At 39.2% G+C, this 18,981-nt stretch overlaps 1 protein-coding gene across 3 annotated transcripts in view; it reads right to left on the reverse strand.

The window, feature by feature from the left end:
- Nucleotides 1-282: 282 nt before the first annotated feature.
- The window catches only part of EIF3E (eukaryotic translation initiation factor 3 subunit E), a 53,376-nt gene continuing 34,677 nt past the window's right edge, over nucleotides 283-18,981 (reverse strand). For all 3 annotated transcript variants that reach the window (XM_080646396.1, XM_080646395.1, XM_080646394.1), the window contains 3 exons: nucleotides 2,123-2,225; nucleotides 1,490-1,624; nucleotides 283-459 (listed from right to left, as the gene is read on the reverse strand). In XM_080646396.1, coding sequence (XP_080502522.1) covers nucleotides 421-459; nucleotides 1,490-1,624; nucleotides 2,123-2,225 — 277 coding nt within the window. In that variant the 3' untranslated portion in view covers nucleotides 283-420. The remainder of the gene's footprint in view (nucleotides 460-1,489; nucleotides 1,625-2,122; nucleotides 2,226-18,981) is intronic.

Below are 18,981 nucleotides of genomic sequence, written 5' to 3' on the forward strand. Positions count from 1 at the left end.
ATTAGCGTGTATGGGAATGGTAGGGGGGTACGTGTGACTACAAAGAGGTAGCATGAAAGAGATCTTCACAATGTTTGAGCTATGCACGCACATTGTACAAATGTCAGTATCCTGGTTGATATTATACTATAGTAACATAAATTGAAAATATTGGGGGAAACTAGGTTTAGGTTACAGGGGCTCTCTTTGTAATGTTTTTGAAACTTCCTGTGAATCTACAATTATTTCAAAATAAAACGTTAAAAAACACATATACTTGTATACACAAGGAAGTTCACAAGATAATGAAACACAGCCAATTTTATTCAAATTCTCCAAAATTTATACTCAATATGTTGTTTCTGCAATGTATGTCACCCTTTATATAATGGTTTTATTATCTTCACTTTATAGTTTTATTTTGTTTTTCTTTACAGTTCTTCAGTAGAAGCCAGAGTCTTGAGTTGCCCAGTTAGGAGCCTAAAATATAAAAAAAGAGTAAAAAATGAAGTAATTTTTCAAAAAACTTAGAAAAAGTGATACTAGCATTTCCTTTTAGCACTATTCCTGCCAAAGCATTTTCTAAGATTTTAACAACCTCTGCAATTGTTAAATGCCAGATGTTCCACTTAGAACAAAATATATAAAAATACCATCTGATATTTTTTACCAATTAATTATGAAGTATAACAATGACAATATTAACAATATTATACAATACAAATTGATCCAAAATCATACAAAAAAATCCGTTACATAAAAGATTATTTTTCAGGCTCAGTTATTCTACACTTTGTTGGAATAGGCATTGACAATAATTTCCTAATTCATCCTTCTCTTTTAAGGACTTCTAAGGACACAAACCTGTTGCTAAACTTCAACCAACTGAGGTCTTTGAATGTTCCAAAGCTGCTTCCTAAAAACTTCCCACTCTCCACTTACACATAAACACAATGGCTAGAGATAGAGAGTTAAAAGTGGTTTAGAATGCCAAAATTACAAAGCCATGCAAGTTGTTTTAATGTCTAATATGTAGGATCTCTATCAAAAAGGGGAATATATTTTCTGACAAAGTTAAATCTGATAAAATCAAATTTTAAAAGATTAACACTAACATAATAAAATCAACATTTTACAGAAGTGTTCCTTTAGATTTAAAAAAACAAAATAAATTTCAAGCACTTAAAAAAGGGCTATACACATAACTTATAACGTTCTACTATCAAAATTATGTGTTGAAAACCCTGAGGAAATGAGTTAATGAAGTCACACAGGAAGAGTAAAAGGAAACTTATTTTTTTTTTACTTTCCCTAACAAATGCATGTAATACATCTAAGAAAAATTCTTTTCCATTTAGTAATTTCTTAAACAAAATGTTCATACCCGCAACAAACAGAAATGCAAAATCAGATACAACTGATATTACGATGTTCTCAAAGTAAGTCCATTTAACAATTATGTTACATTATTGCTAAATTCCATACAAAACAGAAAATGTGTGGTTCTTACCTCTGACCTACTATTCTGATTAAGTTTCTTCTCAATATTCATGGCCAACATCTGGCTTCTAAATGAAAGGCTTTTGGTCTTTTCAATCACTTGCTGATAGGGTGAGACTGCATTGTTACCCATAACAACATGACCCTAAAATAAGTCAAAGAAAATTGATCCTGTAATGTTAATGACTATTTCCCAGGTATGTCATAAGCATGACATGACAACATTAAATAACTGTTGCACATAATTTTTATGTACTAGAGCAGCCGTGGGCAAACTACGGCCCGCGGGCCAGAACCGGCTGTTCTTTCTGGTTCTCTTGCTCTCCCCTCCGCTCCTTTACTTTGAATTTATATTAGTTCACACAAACACTCCATCCATGCTTTTGTTCCGGCCCTCCAGTCCAGTTTAAGAACCCATTGTGGCCCTCGAGTCAAAAAGTTTGCCCACCCCTGTACTAGAGAGATGACAATATTTATCCAATTAGAAAAAATAGGAGGTTGCTGTTGCCTTCAAAGAACTATTAAACATTAAAACAAAACAAATTCTTAATAGAATAAAGTTTCCTAGTGAATATTCAGGAAAAAGTATAAAGTAACCAGCAACTGCTATCTAGTTATGTAGGACAGTTAGCTTAATACTCACTAATTTGGAATCAATCTTGGCATCCAGTCTTGCATTTCTAATCAAATTGACAATCCACCTTTCCGCTTCTTCTGGAGTCATGTTCAGCTTATCTGCCAACATACTAATGAAAAAAGTAAAAAAGGACATTGAGTCTCAAAACTTAGTTTTAAGCACATAGTCTTTGACCCACACTCTGCAAACAGACTTTTAGGTGTTCACGGGTTACCTTCTCTTAAATATTAATTTTTTTAAAAAATATATTTTATTGATATTTTACAGAGAGGAAAGGAGAGGGATAGAGAGTTAGAAACATCGATGGGAGAGAAACATTGATCAGCCGCCTCCTGCACACCTCCTACTGGGGATGTGCCCGCAACCAAGGTACGTGCCCTTGACCGGAATCGAACCCGGGACCTTTCAGTCCGCAGGCTGACGCTCTATCCACTGAGCCAAACCGGTTTCGGCAAATATTAATTCTTAATAGCTGCATTATTCATTTGTGTGATTATCTTGTACTGCGCATGACTTATCCCAGTGGTCGGCAAACTCATTAGTCAACAGAGCCAAATATCAACAGTACAACGATTGAAATTTCTTTTGAGAACCAAATGTTTTAAACTTAAACTTCTTCTAACACCACTTCTTCAAAATAGACTCGCCCAGGCTGTGGTATTTTGTGGAAGAGCCACACTCAAGGGGCCAAAGAGCCACATGTGGCTCGCGAGCCGCAGTTTGCCAACCACTGACCTATCCTATTTCACCAACCAGACTGATTCTTTTGTTTTTATTTCTTCTTTTCCCCATTACACCCCTCCACCCAGTTCCTGCCCTACCCCAGGACTTCACCACCCTATTGTCTATATCCATAGGTAATGCATATATGCATATAAGATCTTTGGTTAATCTCTTCCAACCCCTTCCCTCTGAGATTTGTCAGTCTGTCCCATGTTTCCATGCCTCTGATTCTATTTTATTCATCAGTTTTTTTATGTTCATTAGATTTCTTGTTCATTTTGATTTTCAGATGAAATTATTGATAGATATGTATTCATTGCCATTTTTTTATTCATATTTTTTATCTTTTCTTCTTCATCTTAAAGAATAACTTTCAACATTTCATGAAGTACTGGTTTGGTGATAATGAACTTCTATAGTTTTTTATTGTCTGTGAAGCTCTTTGTCTGACCTTTAATTCTAAATGATAGCTCTGCTGGGTCATCTTGGTTGTAGGTCCTTGCTATTTGTCACTTTGAATATTTCTTGCCACTCCCTTCTGGCTTGCTAAGTTTCTGTTGAGAAATCAGCTAACATTCTTATGGGGACTCCCTTATAGGTAACTGCTTTTCTCTTGCTGCTTTTAAGATTCTCTTTGTCTTTAACCCTTGGCATTTTAATTATGATGTTTCTTGATGTGGGCCTCTTTGGGTTCCTCTTGTTTGGGACTCTCTGGGCTTCCTAGACTTGTAAGTCTATTTCTTTCACCAGGTAGGGGAAGTTTTCTCTCATTATTTCTTCAAATAGGTTTTCAATATCTTGCTCTCTCTCTTCTTCTTCTTGCACTCCCATAATGTGAATGTCGGTACACTTCAAGTTGTCCCAGAGGCTCCTTACTATCTTCATATTTTTGGATTATTTTTTCTTTTTGTTCTTCTGATTGGGTGTTTTTTGCTTCCCCATATTCCAAATCATTGATTTGTCTCAGAATCCTCTACTACTGAATCCCTATAAATTATTCTTTATTTCAGTTAGTGTATGCTTAATTTCTGACTGGTCCTTTTTCAAGTCTTTAACATTTTCACTAAGATCCATGAAAGCCACACTAAGTCCCTTGAAGCTCTCAGTTAAGATCCTTGAATAACCTTATAACCATTGTTTTGACCTCTGTGTCCAGTAGGCTGCTTGCTTCCATTTCTTTCATTTGTGACATGTTTCTTTGTCTCTGCATTTTGGCTGTTTCCCTGTGTTTGTTTCTATGTTAGGTAGAGCTATTATGTCTCCTGGAATTGGTAGAGTGGCCTTGTATAATAATTGTTCTGTATGGCCCAGTGCCCCAGCCTCCCCAGTCACCTGAGCTGGGCACTCTAGGTGTGCTATGCCCATGTGGGCTTTGTGCACAGTCTTATTGTATTTGAGCCTTGACTGGCATCACCGGGAGGAATTGGCCTCCAGGCCAATTGGCTGTGAGGACCAGTTTTGTCTACAATGTCTATGCAGGTGACATTCCTATGGAGTAGGTCTTGCTTCAGTGGGGTTTTGGTGCTCACTGAGTCTGCCCCTGCCCCTTGAGTGTGTTGCTTGTGGATGTATACAGTTGTAATCTGGTATGGACTGAGCTGTCCATCAGGTCACTGGCTCTGGGGCCTCCCGGCAGGTACAAAGTCAGCCCCTGCCTGAGCCACTCAGCAGGAGCTTCAGAGATATCTGCAAATGGCTGCTATTTGTATTGGGCTAGCAAGTGCCCAGTTGAGGCCCAGCTGTGAGGTAAGGCAGGTCAGTGCTAGTGCTGGGTCTTGGGTCTCTTACTTACTGATAGGTGTGGGGCATGCTGACTCCAGCTGCTGCTTGTGTAAGATATTTTAGCAAAGTCTGAAGCCTGAACCAGGACAGCCCACTCATATGGAAAAGCAGCTACTAACAGCTTAGGTGGGGGTACAATTGGGTGGGGTGGGGTCTCAGGGAATCACCAGGGTGGTGTGAATAGTGTGGGCCAAACTGATGGAAACTCAGATATAGCTGCCAGTCAGCTCTGCAATGGGGAAGGTCTCAGCACAGGAAGTGACCCCTGTGAGCACCCCTGTCTGGGAGCAAGCTGCCCCCAAGTTCCTTCCTTGATGCCATACAGTCCAGTTCATCCTGTATGTCCCTGGATTCCCCTAAAGCCGTCATCCAGCACTGGAGCTCAGAGGAATTGGGACCGTGTAAGTTTGTGTGAGGGCACTTTAAGAATACCTGGGACTCCAGCAGCTTCCATGTCACTCAGCCACAATCCCTGCTGGTTTTTACAGCCTAAAGTTATGGGGACTTCTCTTCCCATCTCTGGAACCCTGTGCTGAGAGTCTGGTGTGGGGCTGAGACCCCCTGCTTCTCATGGTAGGCCTTGGAGATATCCCTCCCGATTAAAGAAATGCCACACGTGGGTGTTGGATCAGTCTGTTCCATGCCTCCAACCTCCTACTAGTCTCAATGTGCTTTCTTTTTTACTTCTCCAGTTGTAGGACTTCCATTCAGCCAGCTTTCAGGCACTTCTGAATGATGGTTGTTCTGTAATTTTGATGTGGTTGTGGGAAGCGGTGAGTACTGGCGGTTAACTATGCTGTCACCTTGGCTCTCTTCAGTAAAGAATCTGTATCAGTCTTCTAACATGCACTACCACTATGCATCCCACTGGTCCCACCCTCCATCACTTGAGATATTATCTGGTTCTTTCTTTGTCATCTCTACCCCATCTTCCTTTTTCTTTCTTTTACCCCAAATGGGCAGTAATAGTGAAGATGGAGCTTTATGTCTACATTTTTCAATGCCATGTGATCTTTTTGTGGAATGCAAAAATAGTAAAGATTTAAAAATAAAAATGTAATATCCTATTAAAGCTTAAAAAACAAAAAGTTGCTTTAAGCTATTCTATGCCATACTTATCTTGTATTATTTAAAATTCTGTTTATCAACAGCTAAATGACAACACGTATCAAAATACAGAATTTCTGAGAAAAATTATCTAATTCAAAATGGATAGATTTTAAACAAAAATAATTTCCAAATTATTTAGATTACACTAAACATCTCAACCTTGTATATAGGTAGTAGACATAGGCATTTAAATGTTATATGTAAATCCCCTTTTTAAAATATGTTTTTTATTGATTTGAGAGAGAGAGAGGAAGGGAGAGGGAGACAGAAACATCAATGGGAGAGAAACATTGATCGGCTGCCCCATGCACACACCCTACCGAGGACCAAGCCCGAAATCCAGGCATGTGTCCTGACTGGGAATTGAACCAGCAACCTCTGGTGCATGGGACGATGCTCAATCCACTGAGCCACAGTGGCTGGGCCCTTATACACATCTTTTAGTTTACTAGCTTTCTACAAAAGTGACACAACAACATGATAGTGAATATGTTAAATAAGAAATACATATAGAACCAAAAGAGACCCCAAATTATCAAAGCAACCTTGAGGAAGATAAAACTGAAGGCATCGCACTTCCTGATTTAAAACTACATTACAAAGCTATAAAATGAAACAGTATGGTATTGGCATTAAAAACGAAACAATGGAACAGAATGGAGAGCTTCTGCAGAGCAAAGGAAACTATCTATAAAATGAAAAGGCTACCTACCAAATAGGAGAAAACATTACTAATAACTTGATTAAAAAATGGGCATAGGTTCTGAAAAGATATTTTTTCCAAAGAAGACATATAGATGGCCTACAAGTACATGACAAAGTGCTCAACATCACTAATAATCAGGGAAATTAAAATAAAAACTACGAGATATAACTTCACTTATTAAAATAGCTATTATAAACAAGACAAGACAAAAGGGAACCCTTGTACACTGTTGGTGGAAAATTAAATTGGTGCAACCACTATGGAAAACAGTATGAAGCTTCTTTAAATAACTTCAAATTGAGCTACCAAAAAACACTAACATTAAAAGATAAATGCACACCCATGTTCACTACAGCATTATTTACAATAGCCAAGACATGGAAGAAACTTATCCACAGATAGATAAATGGACAAAGAAAATGTGAGACACACACATGAGTATTATTCAGTCATAAAACAGAATAAGATCTTTCTATTTGAAACAACATGGATGGATCTCAATAGCACTGTGCTACATGAAATAAGTGAAACAGAAAAAAAAAAAATATACTGTATGCTATCAACAAAAAAAATTAAAAAAACAAGCTTTCAGATACAGAGAACAAATCCCAGAGGCAGGGATTGAGGGTTGGGGAAATGGTTAAGGTACAAACTTCCAGTCATAAAATAAGTAAGTCATGGGACATAATATACAGCATGATAGTTAATAGTAGGTTATTATATATTTGAAAGTTGCCAAGGCACTAAGTAGATCTTAAAAGTTCTTCTCAGGAGAAAAATATTATAACTGTGTGTGATTAATTAATTATTGTGAACAAATGTTAACTACTTATTGTGGAGATCATTTCACAATGTAAATAATTATCAAATCATGCTGTTCACCTGAAAACTAATGTTATGTCATATCTTAATATAAAAAATAAAACGAAACAAAACTATCATTAAAATACCCTTGGAAAAATTATAAATTACTGTGATACTACATCCATAAAATAAAATCAGGGTTGGAAGATGTTGAGCATATCTCAGTGTAGAGCAGAAAAACAAAGAGATGAAAAACAGGAGGCGGGGAAAAGCCTCAACCAGGAAGTTCAATATCAAACAACTGGAGTTCCAGAAAGAATAATCAGTGAACACAAAAGTAAAGAAATCATGAAAGAAAATTTTCAAGAAAATTTCCCAGAAACGGAGAGTTGGAGTTTCCAAATTAAAAGGGTCCAGTATGGCCCTAACTGGTTTGGCTCAGTGGATAGAGCGTCGGCCTGCGGACTGAAGGGTCCCAGGTTCGATTCCGGTCAAGGGCATGTACCTTGGTTGCGGGCACATCCCCAGTGGGGGGTGTGCAGGAGGCAGCTGATCGATGTCTCTCTCTCATCGATGTTTTTAGCTCTCTGTCCTTCTCCCTTCCTCGCTGTAGAAATCAATAAAATATATATTAAAAAAAAAAGGGTCCAGTATGAAGAATTAAAATAGACCTACCCTAAGGCATATCATTGTGAAACAAAGAAAAAACAAATCCTACAAAATTTCTAGAGAAGAAAACAGAAAGTTGAGGAATGAAAATGGCTTCTGACTTCTGTAACAGGAAGCTAGAAAGCAATAAACAGCGATTTTCAACCAGTGTAACATAAGAATTTTTAAAACATGCAATACCTGTGCAATACCTGACTTATTTAGTCAGAGGCCACTAACCTCTTTACCCTTAGATTGTCAAATAAAAAAATGACAACAGCCAGCACAACAGCCATCCAGTGTGAGTGAATCAAAGTTATACCTATTTTTTTGTCAGATTAGCCAAAAATATACGTTTTGGTGTGCCGTATAATTTTAGTAATTAGTTAACATATGCCATAAGATGAAAAAGGTTGAAAATAGCTGCAATAGAATAATGTCTCCAAAATCTGGAGTAGTTTTCAACCTAGAGTTCCATGCCTTGCAATACATTATTAAACTATGAGAATAAAATATAGACATTTCCTATCCTATCTAATAAAAGAGTAATATGCAAATCAACCATCACTCCACCACACCCACAAGCCACACCCACCAGCCAATCAGGAGCAAATATGCAAATAAACCCAACCAAGATGGCTGCAGCCACAGAGAGCAGGAGGGAGGCTTGCGTTTCCCCAGCAATGGAGGAAGCCAAGCTTGCCGCCTCCCCTTGCCAGCCTAGGCCTCCACTCAAGGCTACAAAGTTTCAATGATAGAAGATACATAAACCCAAACAGAAATGGCGGGAGCCACGGAGCTGGAAAGAGCAGGAGGCTAGGGTTGCCCCTGGCGATGGAGGAAGCCAAGCTTTCTGCACACCCTGACCGGCCCAGGCCTCGCTTAAGGCTACAAAGTTTCAATTACAGAAGATACATAAATCCCAACAGAAATGGCTGCCGCCATGGAGCAAGCAGAAGGCTTGGCTCTGCTCCAGGCTACAAAGTTTCAATTATAGAAGATAAATAAACCCCAGATACCAGGGCCTCCGCTTGGGTCGCCAGGGGGCGTGGCCTGCCTGAAAACCACAACAGGCCCCTCACCCAGGCCGCACCACGCCCCAAGGGAACCCCCACCCTGATCCGGGACACCCTTCAGGGCAAACCAGCTGGCCCCCACCCGTGCACCAGGCCTCTATCCTATCTAATAAGAGTAATATGCAGATTGACCATCACTCCAACACACAAGATGGCTACCCCCATGTGGTCAAAGATCCTGCCCCCATGTGGACACAAGATGGCCGCCACAAGATGGACAGCAGGGGAGGGCAGTTGGGAGGGACCAGGCCTGCAAGGGTGGGCAGTTGGGGGGGGGAACCCAGGCCTGCAGGGGAGAGCAGTTGGGGGGGACAAGGCCTGCAGGGGAGGGCAGTTAGGGGCAAACAGGATGGCAGGGGAGCAGTTAGGCATCAATCAGGCTGGCAGGGGAGTGGTTAGGGAGTGATCAGGCTGGCAGGCAGAAGCGGTTAGGGGCAATCAGGAAGGCAGGCAGGGGAGCAGTTGGGAGCCAGCAGTCCTGGGTTGTGAGAGGGAAGTCCAACTGCCCGTTTAGGCCCGATCCCAGATTGGAGAGGGTGCAGGCTGGGCTGAGGGACACACCCCCCCGTGCACAAATTTTGTGCGCCGGGCCTCTAGTTTAGATATAAAAAAATTTACCTTCAAAGCACCCTTCCTTATAAAGTTATTGGAGGATATCCTTTACCAAAATATGAGAGTAAACCAAGAAAGTGGAAGACAAAATAATGTCCAGGAAACTAAAGCTTTCTAACAGGAGACGAGGTGAAGGGTATCCCCAGGACAAATACATGACAAAGCAAGACAAAAATGCACCAGGACAGAGACAAACAAGTCCACATATTTTTTAGGAAGATAAAACTGATAAAATAATCTTGAGAAGAGACTTATAAACTCTCTAAGAGTTTGAAGTGGAATTAATGATAAAGATGTTAAGAAAGCAAAACTGGGAGGGAGGGATCAGCTCCAGAGAAAACAAATACTGAATAATACTAAAACACATTACAAATATACCTTATTTGTAACAATTTGGTGCTGGTTTAAAAATCCACAGGTAATTCTAACAGATTAAAGAATTCAGAAAAGGTCCCATATACAAATGAGAATTTAACATGTAATATGAGTAGCTTTTCAAACCAGTAAGGGAAAAGATAGTTTTTCAATAAATCATGTTGGCTAGCCATTTAGGGAAAAAGGCAGTTGTCTTTCTCACTGTTTATTCCCAAATAAAACCTAGTTTGATTTAAATATAAGAAATAAAGCCATAAAGGTGCTAGAAGAAAACATAGACAAGTATAAACCTATATAATAAAAGGCTAATATGCAAATTGTCCCCTTCACTGGGAATTTGACCAGGGGCTAGGGCCAGCCGGCCAACGGCCCCCCGCCCCTCCACCCAGCCGGCCTCGCCCCTGATCGCCCCCCCTTCTCCCATCCCTATCAAGGCGGGCTGGCCAGACCCCATCCATGCATGAGTTCATGCACCGGGCCTCTAGTATAAACATATTGTGAGAAAGGACTTTTAAATAAAACAAAATCCAGTACCATAAAAAGATTAATAACATTAATTACAAAAAAATGTAAAATAATTCCTGGAAAAAAGGCGGGGGGGGGGGGGGGGGAGAATACACAGAATCTAAGTGCTATTAGGATTATGATACTTATTAAAATAAGCACTTTACCCTCAGTTCAATTTCATAAATTAAACATGTTCATGCCTCTAGCACAAAACAAGATACTTTTCTTGTTCTGGGCAGTAATTAAGACCAGTTATCTCACTTAAGACCATAAGATATATGAATTTAGACCTAAAGAACCAATTAGGGTTTCACCAACTCTAGGTTGATTTTCTTTCTTTTTTAAAGACTTAAAGAGTACTTTTTTTTTTTCAAATATATTTTATTGACTTTTTACAGAGAGGAAGGGAGAGGGATAGAGAGTTGGAAACATCAATGAGAGAGAAACATTGATCAGCTGCCTCCTGCACACCCCCCACTGGGGACGTGCCCGCAACCAAGGTACATGCCCTTGACCGGAATCGAACATGGGACCCTTGAGTCCGCAGGCCAATGCTCTATCCACCGAGCCAAACGGGTTAGGGCTCTAGGTTGATTTTCTATAAGGTTTTCAAAATGTAGACAGTCTCCCTCCCATACTCTACCACCCACACCCCAATGTATCTTAACAGGTAAGAATCTGAGTTCTATCATTTTAGATACTTATTATATTACATCTTTAAATAATCTGGCTTTTCAAATTTTATTTGATAAGCAAATGTATTTAAAATACTACTGACTTTAGCATTAAGCTATGAGAACCTCTGGCCTGTTATTTTTTTTTTTAATCCTCATCTGAGGATGTTGTGTTTTTTATTATTATTGATTTTAGAGAGAAGGGGGGAGACAGAGAGAAACACTGATGTGAGAGAGGAAATATCAATTTGCTGGCTGCCTGCACTACATGCCCCAACAAGGGGTTGAACCTGCAACCTATGTATGTGCCCTGACCGAGAACTGAACCTGCCAATTTTTTTGGTGCATGGGATGACACTATAACCGAGTCACACTGCCAGGGCTCTGGCCTGCTTTTCACTGAACAGTGGCCACCAATTTAGTATATCCAAAGTACTCCAGTCTTTTATAAGGGTACGCTATGACAACTAATTAAAGAATAGGTGTTTAATGTAAACTATTTTTTTCGTTTCTGTTTTTTACAATCCTATCTAATAAAAGAGTAATATGCAAATTGACCATCACTCCAACACAAAAGATGGCCACCCCCATGTGGACACAAGGTGGCCGCCACAAGATGGCCGGTAGAAGAGGGCAGTTGTGGGTGATCAGGCCAGCAGGGGAGGGAAGTTAGGGATGACCGGGCCAGCAGGGGAGGGCAGTTGGGAGGGACCAGGCCTGAAGGGGAGGTCAGTTGGGGGGGGGGGACCAGGCCTGCAGGGGAAGGCAACTGGGGGGGATCCAGGCCTGCAGGGGAGGGCAGTTGGGGGGAACCAGGACTGCAGGGGAGGGCAGTTGGGGGCAACTAGGCCTACAGGGGAGAGCAGTTGGGTGCAACCAGACCTGCAGGGGAGGGCAGTTGGGGGAAACCAGGACTGCAGGGGAGGGCAGTTGGGGGCAACCAGGCCAGCAGGGGAGGGCAGTTAGGGGTGACCGGGCCAGCAGGCGAGGGCAGTTGGGGGCGACCAGGCCGGCAGGGACGGACAGTTGGGGAGATCCAGGCCTGCAGGGGAGGACAGTTGCGGGGAACTGGGCCAGCAGGGGAGGGCAGTTGTGAGCGACCAGGCCATCAGGGAGGGCAGTTAGGGGTGACCAGGCCAGCAGGGGAGCAGTTAGACATTGATCAGGCAGGCAGGGGAGTGGTTAGGGGGTGATCAGGCTGGCAGGCTGAAGTGATTAGGAGCAATCAGGCAAGCAGGCAGGCGAGTGGTTGGGAGCCAGTAGTCCTGGATTGTTAGAGGGATGCCAGATTGGAGAGGGTGCAGTCTGGGCTGAGGGACACCCCCACCCCATGCATGAATTTCATGCACCGGGCCTCTAGTATACAAAATAAATCTATTACCAGATTGTATATACAAAATAATTAGCCATTTACATGCAATAATCATTAATATTTCAAGATAAACAATTTTAATTATAATATTATCAAAACTTTACTAACATAGTATAATTAGGAGAAAGAAATTTGAGAAATGATAACTGCTGTGTGACAACTTAAAATTTTCATTCATTTTTCCCACATCTCATTAGTAAAAAATAAGTGTATTATTTTATAGTTAACGAAGAAATGCAATAATGACTTTTGAAACTATTTTATCTGCATATGGAAGTGTATCTTTCAATTTCTCTCTAATATTAGGAAGTATAATTATGAATATAAATTGCCATTTGGTAGTAACAACTTTAAGAAACATATTAAGATTAAAAAATGTTAATAAAATAAGCAAAGTAGAAATGACCTCAAGGAAATGCAAAAGCAGTTGGCAAATATTTTGTGAAAAGTCAAAACTAACCTTCTATAGCAGGGGTGGGCAAACTTTTTGACTCGAGGGCCACAATGGGTTCTTAAACTGGACCGGAGGGCCGGAACAAAAGCATGGATGGAGTGTTTGTGTGAACTAATATAAATTCAAAGTAAAGGAGCGGAGGGGAGAGCAAGAGAACCCTCCGCTCTTTCGGCTCCGCGGGCCGGATAGAACAGCCGAACGGGCCGGATCAGGCCCGCGGGCCATAGTTTGCCCACAGCTGTTCTATAGGGAAATTATATTAATGTATGCTCCAACATGTTTATCACACACATTCAAATTATTACTTCCATACTTTTGTTTTTATCTACAATTGAAAACAGGTCCAAGAATTATTCTAGGACAGCTTTTAAATTTCAGACACACACCATATCTAATAAACTATTCAACTATATTAAATTAAATCTCACCACAGTAATCTTTTTTGACATACGTTGCATATTTTATGGCAAACAGATTCATAACTTAGCCTACAGAGTTGTATATAAAGGGATAAAAGCATTCTTAATATGCATTTTAAGAGATATGTGCCTACAACCATTTAGTCAAGTAACTTATCAACAGAGAAATGTTCCAAATCACAAATGGAAATAACTGTTTAATAGACAACAATAATATTTTAAAACTCAATACTATTCTATTCAGCATTTGAAATTTGTCAGCTGGAGAACAAAGGAGGCCAGAGACAAATCTTTCCCTTTCCCTGATATTAAAAAAAAAAAAAAGGACTGAATAACAAATAACTTTAAATTAGAGGCAGAGATAGGCAAGCATAAACTAGTAAATATAGTAATTTGTCATAATTAGTATACAGTGAAAATAAGTCTACCTTGGTACTTAAAGATAAGCCATTTAGAGATAAAAGGGTTTACTGAAACTTTAAATTCCCTGATTTTGCATTATATAAATTACATCCATGTCATCCTAATTACTCTGTATTTTTTTTCCAAAACATCTACCATAGTTTATAACTTAATCTTTATTTAATATCTGTTTCTTCCTCTGGATTTTAAGGTCTGAGGATGTGCTCCCTACTATCTTATCTTCTCAATGCCTGGTGGAAAGAGTTGCTCATTCACATTTGCAATATTTTCTTTTTTAATAACTTATTTATACTGTTGTTAACTAATCTATATATATAAAAGCCTAAGCAACTGAAAGACTGAACGACCAGTTGCTATGATGCGCACTGACCACCAGGGGGCAGACGCTCAACACAGGAGCTGCCCCCTGATGGTCAGTGCATTCCCACGGCCAACATCCTGTGGTCCCTTCCCCTCTGCCAGCCCCCCAGATCGGCCTGAGTTGGGGGGCTGGCTGGCTGGCCAACCTCCCACGGTCCCTCCCCTGGCCAGCTGCCCCTGCTTCCCCAGTCGGCCAGCCCCACTGATCAGCCCTGATCGCTGGCCAGGCCAAGGGACCCCACCGGTGGACAAAGCACTGGGCCTCTAGTATGCATATAAGATCTTTGGTTAATCTCTTCCCACACTCTCCCCTCTGAGATTCTTCAGTCTTTTCCATGTTTCCATGCCTATGGTTTCCACTCCTGCTTTGAGTGTCTGCCCCCTGGTGGTCAGTGCGCATCATAGCTACCGAACGGTCGGCCGGTTGCTTAGGCTTTTATATATACAGATCACTATGCGTAGCATATTTACCTTCTTTATAAAGTTGAACACTACATTTTTAAAAAGTTTTTGCATATTCTTGAAAAGGCAAAATAATAGAAACGAAGAACAGATGAGTGGTTGCCAGAAGAAAGGTGGCAGTGGGGTGGGGATGGCTATAAAAGAGCAAGTTAAGGGATCCTTGTGGTGACAAAAATGTTCTGTATCTGAATGTTTCAATATCAATATGCTGGTTGTGATGCTGTTTTGCAAGATTGACAGAAACTGTATAAAAGAACACAGGGGATCTCTATTTTTTACAACTGCTTGTGAATCAAAAATCATCTCAATAAAAAGTATAATGAAAGAAAGAGGTTTTGCATCAAAATTATTTAAAAGCTATAAAAAATACAGACACTGAGATCTTCCTCCAGAGAATGTTTTCATTTCTAGGCTTTGGGCTCAGTCATCCATTATTTTTCCATTTTTTTTTTCCTTAAAAACAACTTCCCACTTGATCTAAAATGCAGTTAGGACTACAAATCACTAACTTAGAACAATGATTCCCCAAGGTTAATTGTAAAAGAATCACCTGGGAAGCTTTAAACCCAGATTCTCAAGTTCTGATTCCAGAGATTCAGATTCAGAAGGTCCAGGGGAAGCCAGAAAATCTATTCCTTGTATGTTTAAAAACCACTGGAGAGGAGAACAATACATTAACCATTGGGGAGCTCAACTTTTGATTCCCCCCAAAATGAGCTCACCATAATGTATTCTTTAAAGGTAAACATTACCTCAATTGATTATTATCTTGGAGTTTGCCCTATTTATAAAAGCTTAACGTATTTTCAGCCATATTCTTAACATAACTTAAACAATTAACATTATTTTCAGCCATATTCTTAACCCATTAAAAACATAAAGAGGCCTACCCCACCCCAGGACTGAGTCCTACTGAGTGGATGCCCCACGTTTTCTTGAATCTTACAACCTGAAATCTCATTGTTACTCTTAGAAGAATATTTCTTTTCTCACATGCTATACTTTCTGCTCTGTCCCTACTTTCTTAATTCATTATATACTAAAGATATTAAACCACTGATTTTTCACTCCCTTATTCTAGAACAGATATTTTTAATCTTTATCATCTCATGCACACATAAACTACTAAAATTCTACGGCACACCAAAAAAATACATTTTTTGCCAAACTAAAAAAAAAAAATAGGTAAATTTTGATTCATTCACACCAGATGGCTATTGTGCTGGTTGTCATTTTTTTATTTGCAAAGAGGTCAGTGCCCCTGACTAAATAGTCAGGTATTTCATGTTTTAAAAATTCTTGCAGCACACCAGTTAGAAACTGCTGCTCTAGCAGGTTGTCATTAGATGCCTAAAAAATTGCAACCTGATGCAGTGGGTCTCAATCCTGGATGTGCTTTGGAATAACCATTCTTAAGACAACACAGTAGCCCCATTACACATCATAGCATAGGATACTTAGGAAATTTGATCCAGAAAATTTGGGGTAGCTTCAGAGACTCTATATTTGTAAAATAAAACTCTACAGAGATTCTGTGACACAGAATGAAACAATGACTTATGATTTTCACTTTTATCCTCTAACTCAAGTGACACACTCCTGACAAATTCATCTAAATCTGTTATGTCTAAAGATATTAATTGTTCAACAATGAAAAAATAAAATTTCAGTGAGGTACAACACAATGAATGCCAGAGACCTAGTAAGCACAGGCTCTATCATTAACTAAGACTTAACCAGCCTTCAGTTTCCAGCTACAATCAAGAAGGAAGTTACCCAATCAGTGATTTGTAGAATTCTGTTTCCAGAACTGTTTCCAGGGTTAAACAGAGGTTCCTTAGCAGCCAAGAGAGAAGCTTAATAAAGGTACAGGCTAAACAGGATGAAGGAGCTCTGATTTGATCAGCTTACACATATACAGTTAACTCAAACAATGCAGGGGTTGGGGGCAACAATCCTCCGCACAAAAATCTGTGTATAACTTTTGAATCCCCCAAAAATGAGCTCACCAAACTCTTATTCATAACATAAACAGTTGATTAACACATATTTTGTATGTTATATGCTGTATTCTTATAATAAACTGGAGAAAATGTTAATAAAATACTTTTTATTTATTGAAAAAAATTTACATATAAGTGGGCCCATGCATTGCAAACCTGTGTTGTTCAAGGTGAACTGTACATAAATATATATACTCACAGATATTTAATATGGCATTAGAAAGCAAGTCCTACAGACAAAAAATTTACAAACCATGGTTCTATAACTTGAAATCTGAGCTGCATTTAAAGTGCTCAAATGCCACATGTGGCTATTGGCTACCATAGTGAACAATGCAAAAATAAAATATTTCCATCACTGTAAAAAGTTCTATTGAAAAGTCCTATTGTCAATGATTTAATAATTGTGTGTTGTTGGATTAGAAGCTCCCTATGATTTATTCCAGCTCTAAAATTAATCCCTAATATTTGAAGAAAATGCATTAAACTATCTATTCAAAATCATCTAAATTAGTAAAACATTCTACAGGTAGCCAAAAATGTTTAAACAACCTAAATAAAAAGGAAATACTATCACTGAAAGAGAGAAAAGATTTCTGGACTTTAGACAAGAAAAACTACTGAATGAGAGAAGGTATATGCCAATAATACCTCCAATAAGGGGTTAATATCCCAAATATATAAGAAACTCAAACAAAACCAAAACCCCAAACAATTCAACTAAAAACAGGCAGAAAACCTAAATAGACATTTCTCCAAAGAGGACATACAAACAGACAATCAGCACCACTAATCACAATGGAAATAAAAATTAAAACCACAATGAGATATCACCTCATACCTGTCAGAACAGCTATCATTAACAAATCATTAATAGATCAGCAAATAAATGCTGGCAAGGATGTGGAGAAAAAGAAACCCTTTTTCACTGTTGGTGGGAATGCAGATTAGTGCAGCCACTGTGGAAAACAGCATGGAGGGCCCTCAAAAAATTAAATAATCATATGACCCAGTAATCTTAATTCTGGGTATTTATCCAAAGAAATCCAAAACACAAAAAGATATATGCACGCCTATGTTCACTGCAGCATTATTTATAATAGCCAAGATATGGAAGCAACCAAAGTTTCCAACAGATGAATGAATAGAAATGTGGTTATATACAACAGTATACAACTCAGCCATAAAAAATATAATAAAATCTTACCATTTGCAACAACATGGATGGACCTAGAGGGTCATTATGCTAAGTGAAATAATACAGAGAAAGACAAATATTATATGATTTCACTTATATGTGCAATCTAAGGAAAAAAAAGGAACAAAAATATAACAAACTCAAGATACAAAGAACAAATTGGTAGTTAGTTACCAGACAGGCTGGGGATTGTGGGAATGGGTGAAAAAGGTGAAGAGGTTAAGAAGTACAATTTGACAGTTATGAAATAGTCATAGGAATGTAAAGTACAGCAAAGAAAATATAGCCAGTAATATTATAGTAACTATGTATGGTGCCGTGCAGGTACTAGATTTGTCAGAGTGATCACTTCATAAGGTATATAAATTTCTAATCACTATGTTGTACACCTGAAACTAATATAATATTGTATGCCAACTGTAATTAAAAAATAAAATAAAATAAAAAACACACAAAAAAACTAGCCTGGCCAGTTTTCTTAGTAGTTAAGAGTGTTGGCCTGCCAACCGAAAGGTCTCGGGTTTGATTCCCAGTCAAGGGCACATACCTCGGTTGCAGGGTTGATCCCTGCTCCCGTCTGGGGAGAGTGCAGCAGGCAACCAGTCTGTGTGTCTCTCTCACATGGATGTTTCTCTCTCTCTCCCCTCCTTCTCCCTCCCTTCCACACTCTCTAAAAATCAATAGAAAAAATATCCTTGGGTGAGGATTAAAATAAAATACATACATACATACATACATAAATAAAATAATAAAAAATAAAAAACGACACCGAGTCTGGACAGCATGGGATCAGTGACTGAGCATCAACCTATGAACCAGGAGGTCACGATTCAATTCTCAGTCAGGGCACAGGCCCGTGTTGCGGGCTTGATCCCCAGTGTGGGGCGTGCAGGAGGCAGCCAATCAATACTTCTTTCTCATCATTGATGTTTCTCTCTCTCTCTTCCTCTCTGAAATGAAGAAAAATATGTTTTTAGAAAAATTCTTAGGTAATGATAATGTCACATAAAGTTTATTGAAGCAGTCCCACTATATTATTTTATTTGAGCTACACATCTCAAATAAGTAGATAGGACAAATACTTTTATCTCTTTTACTGGTAAGGATAGTAAACTGAATCATAAGCAGCACAATAATGAATACAAAGCCCCAGAGTT

Source organism: Plecotus auritus (assembly GCF_963455305.1).
Source record: "Plecotus auritus genome assembly, chromosome: 11".
NCBI lineage: Eukaryota > Metazoa > Chordata > Mammalia > Chiroptera > Vespertilionidae > Plecotus > Plecotus auritus.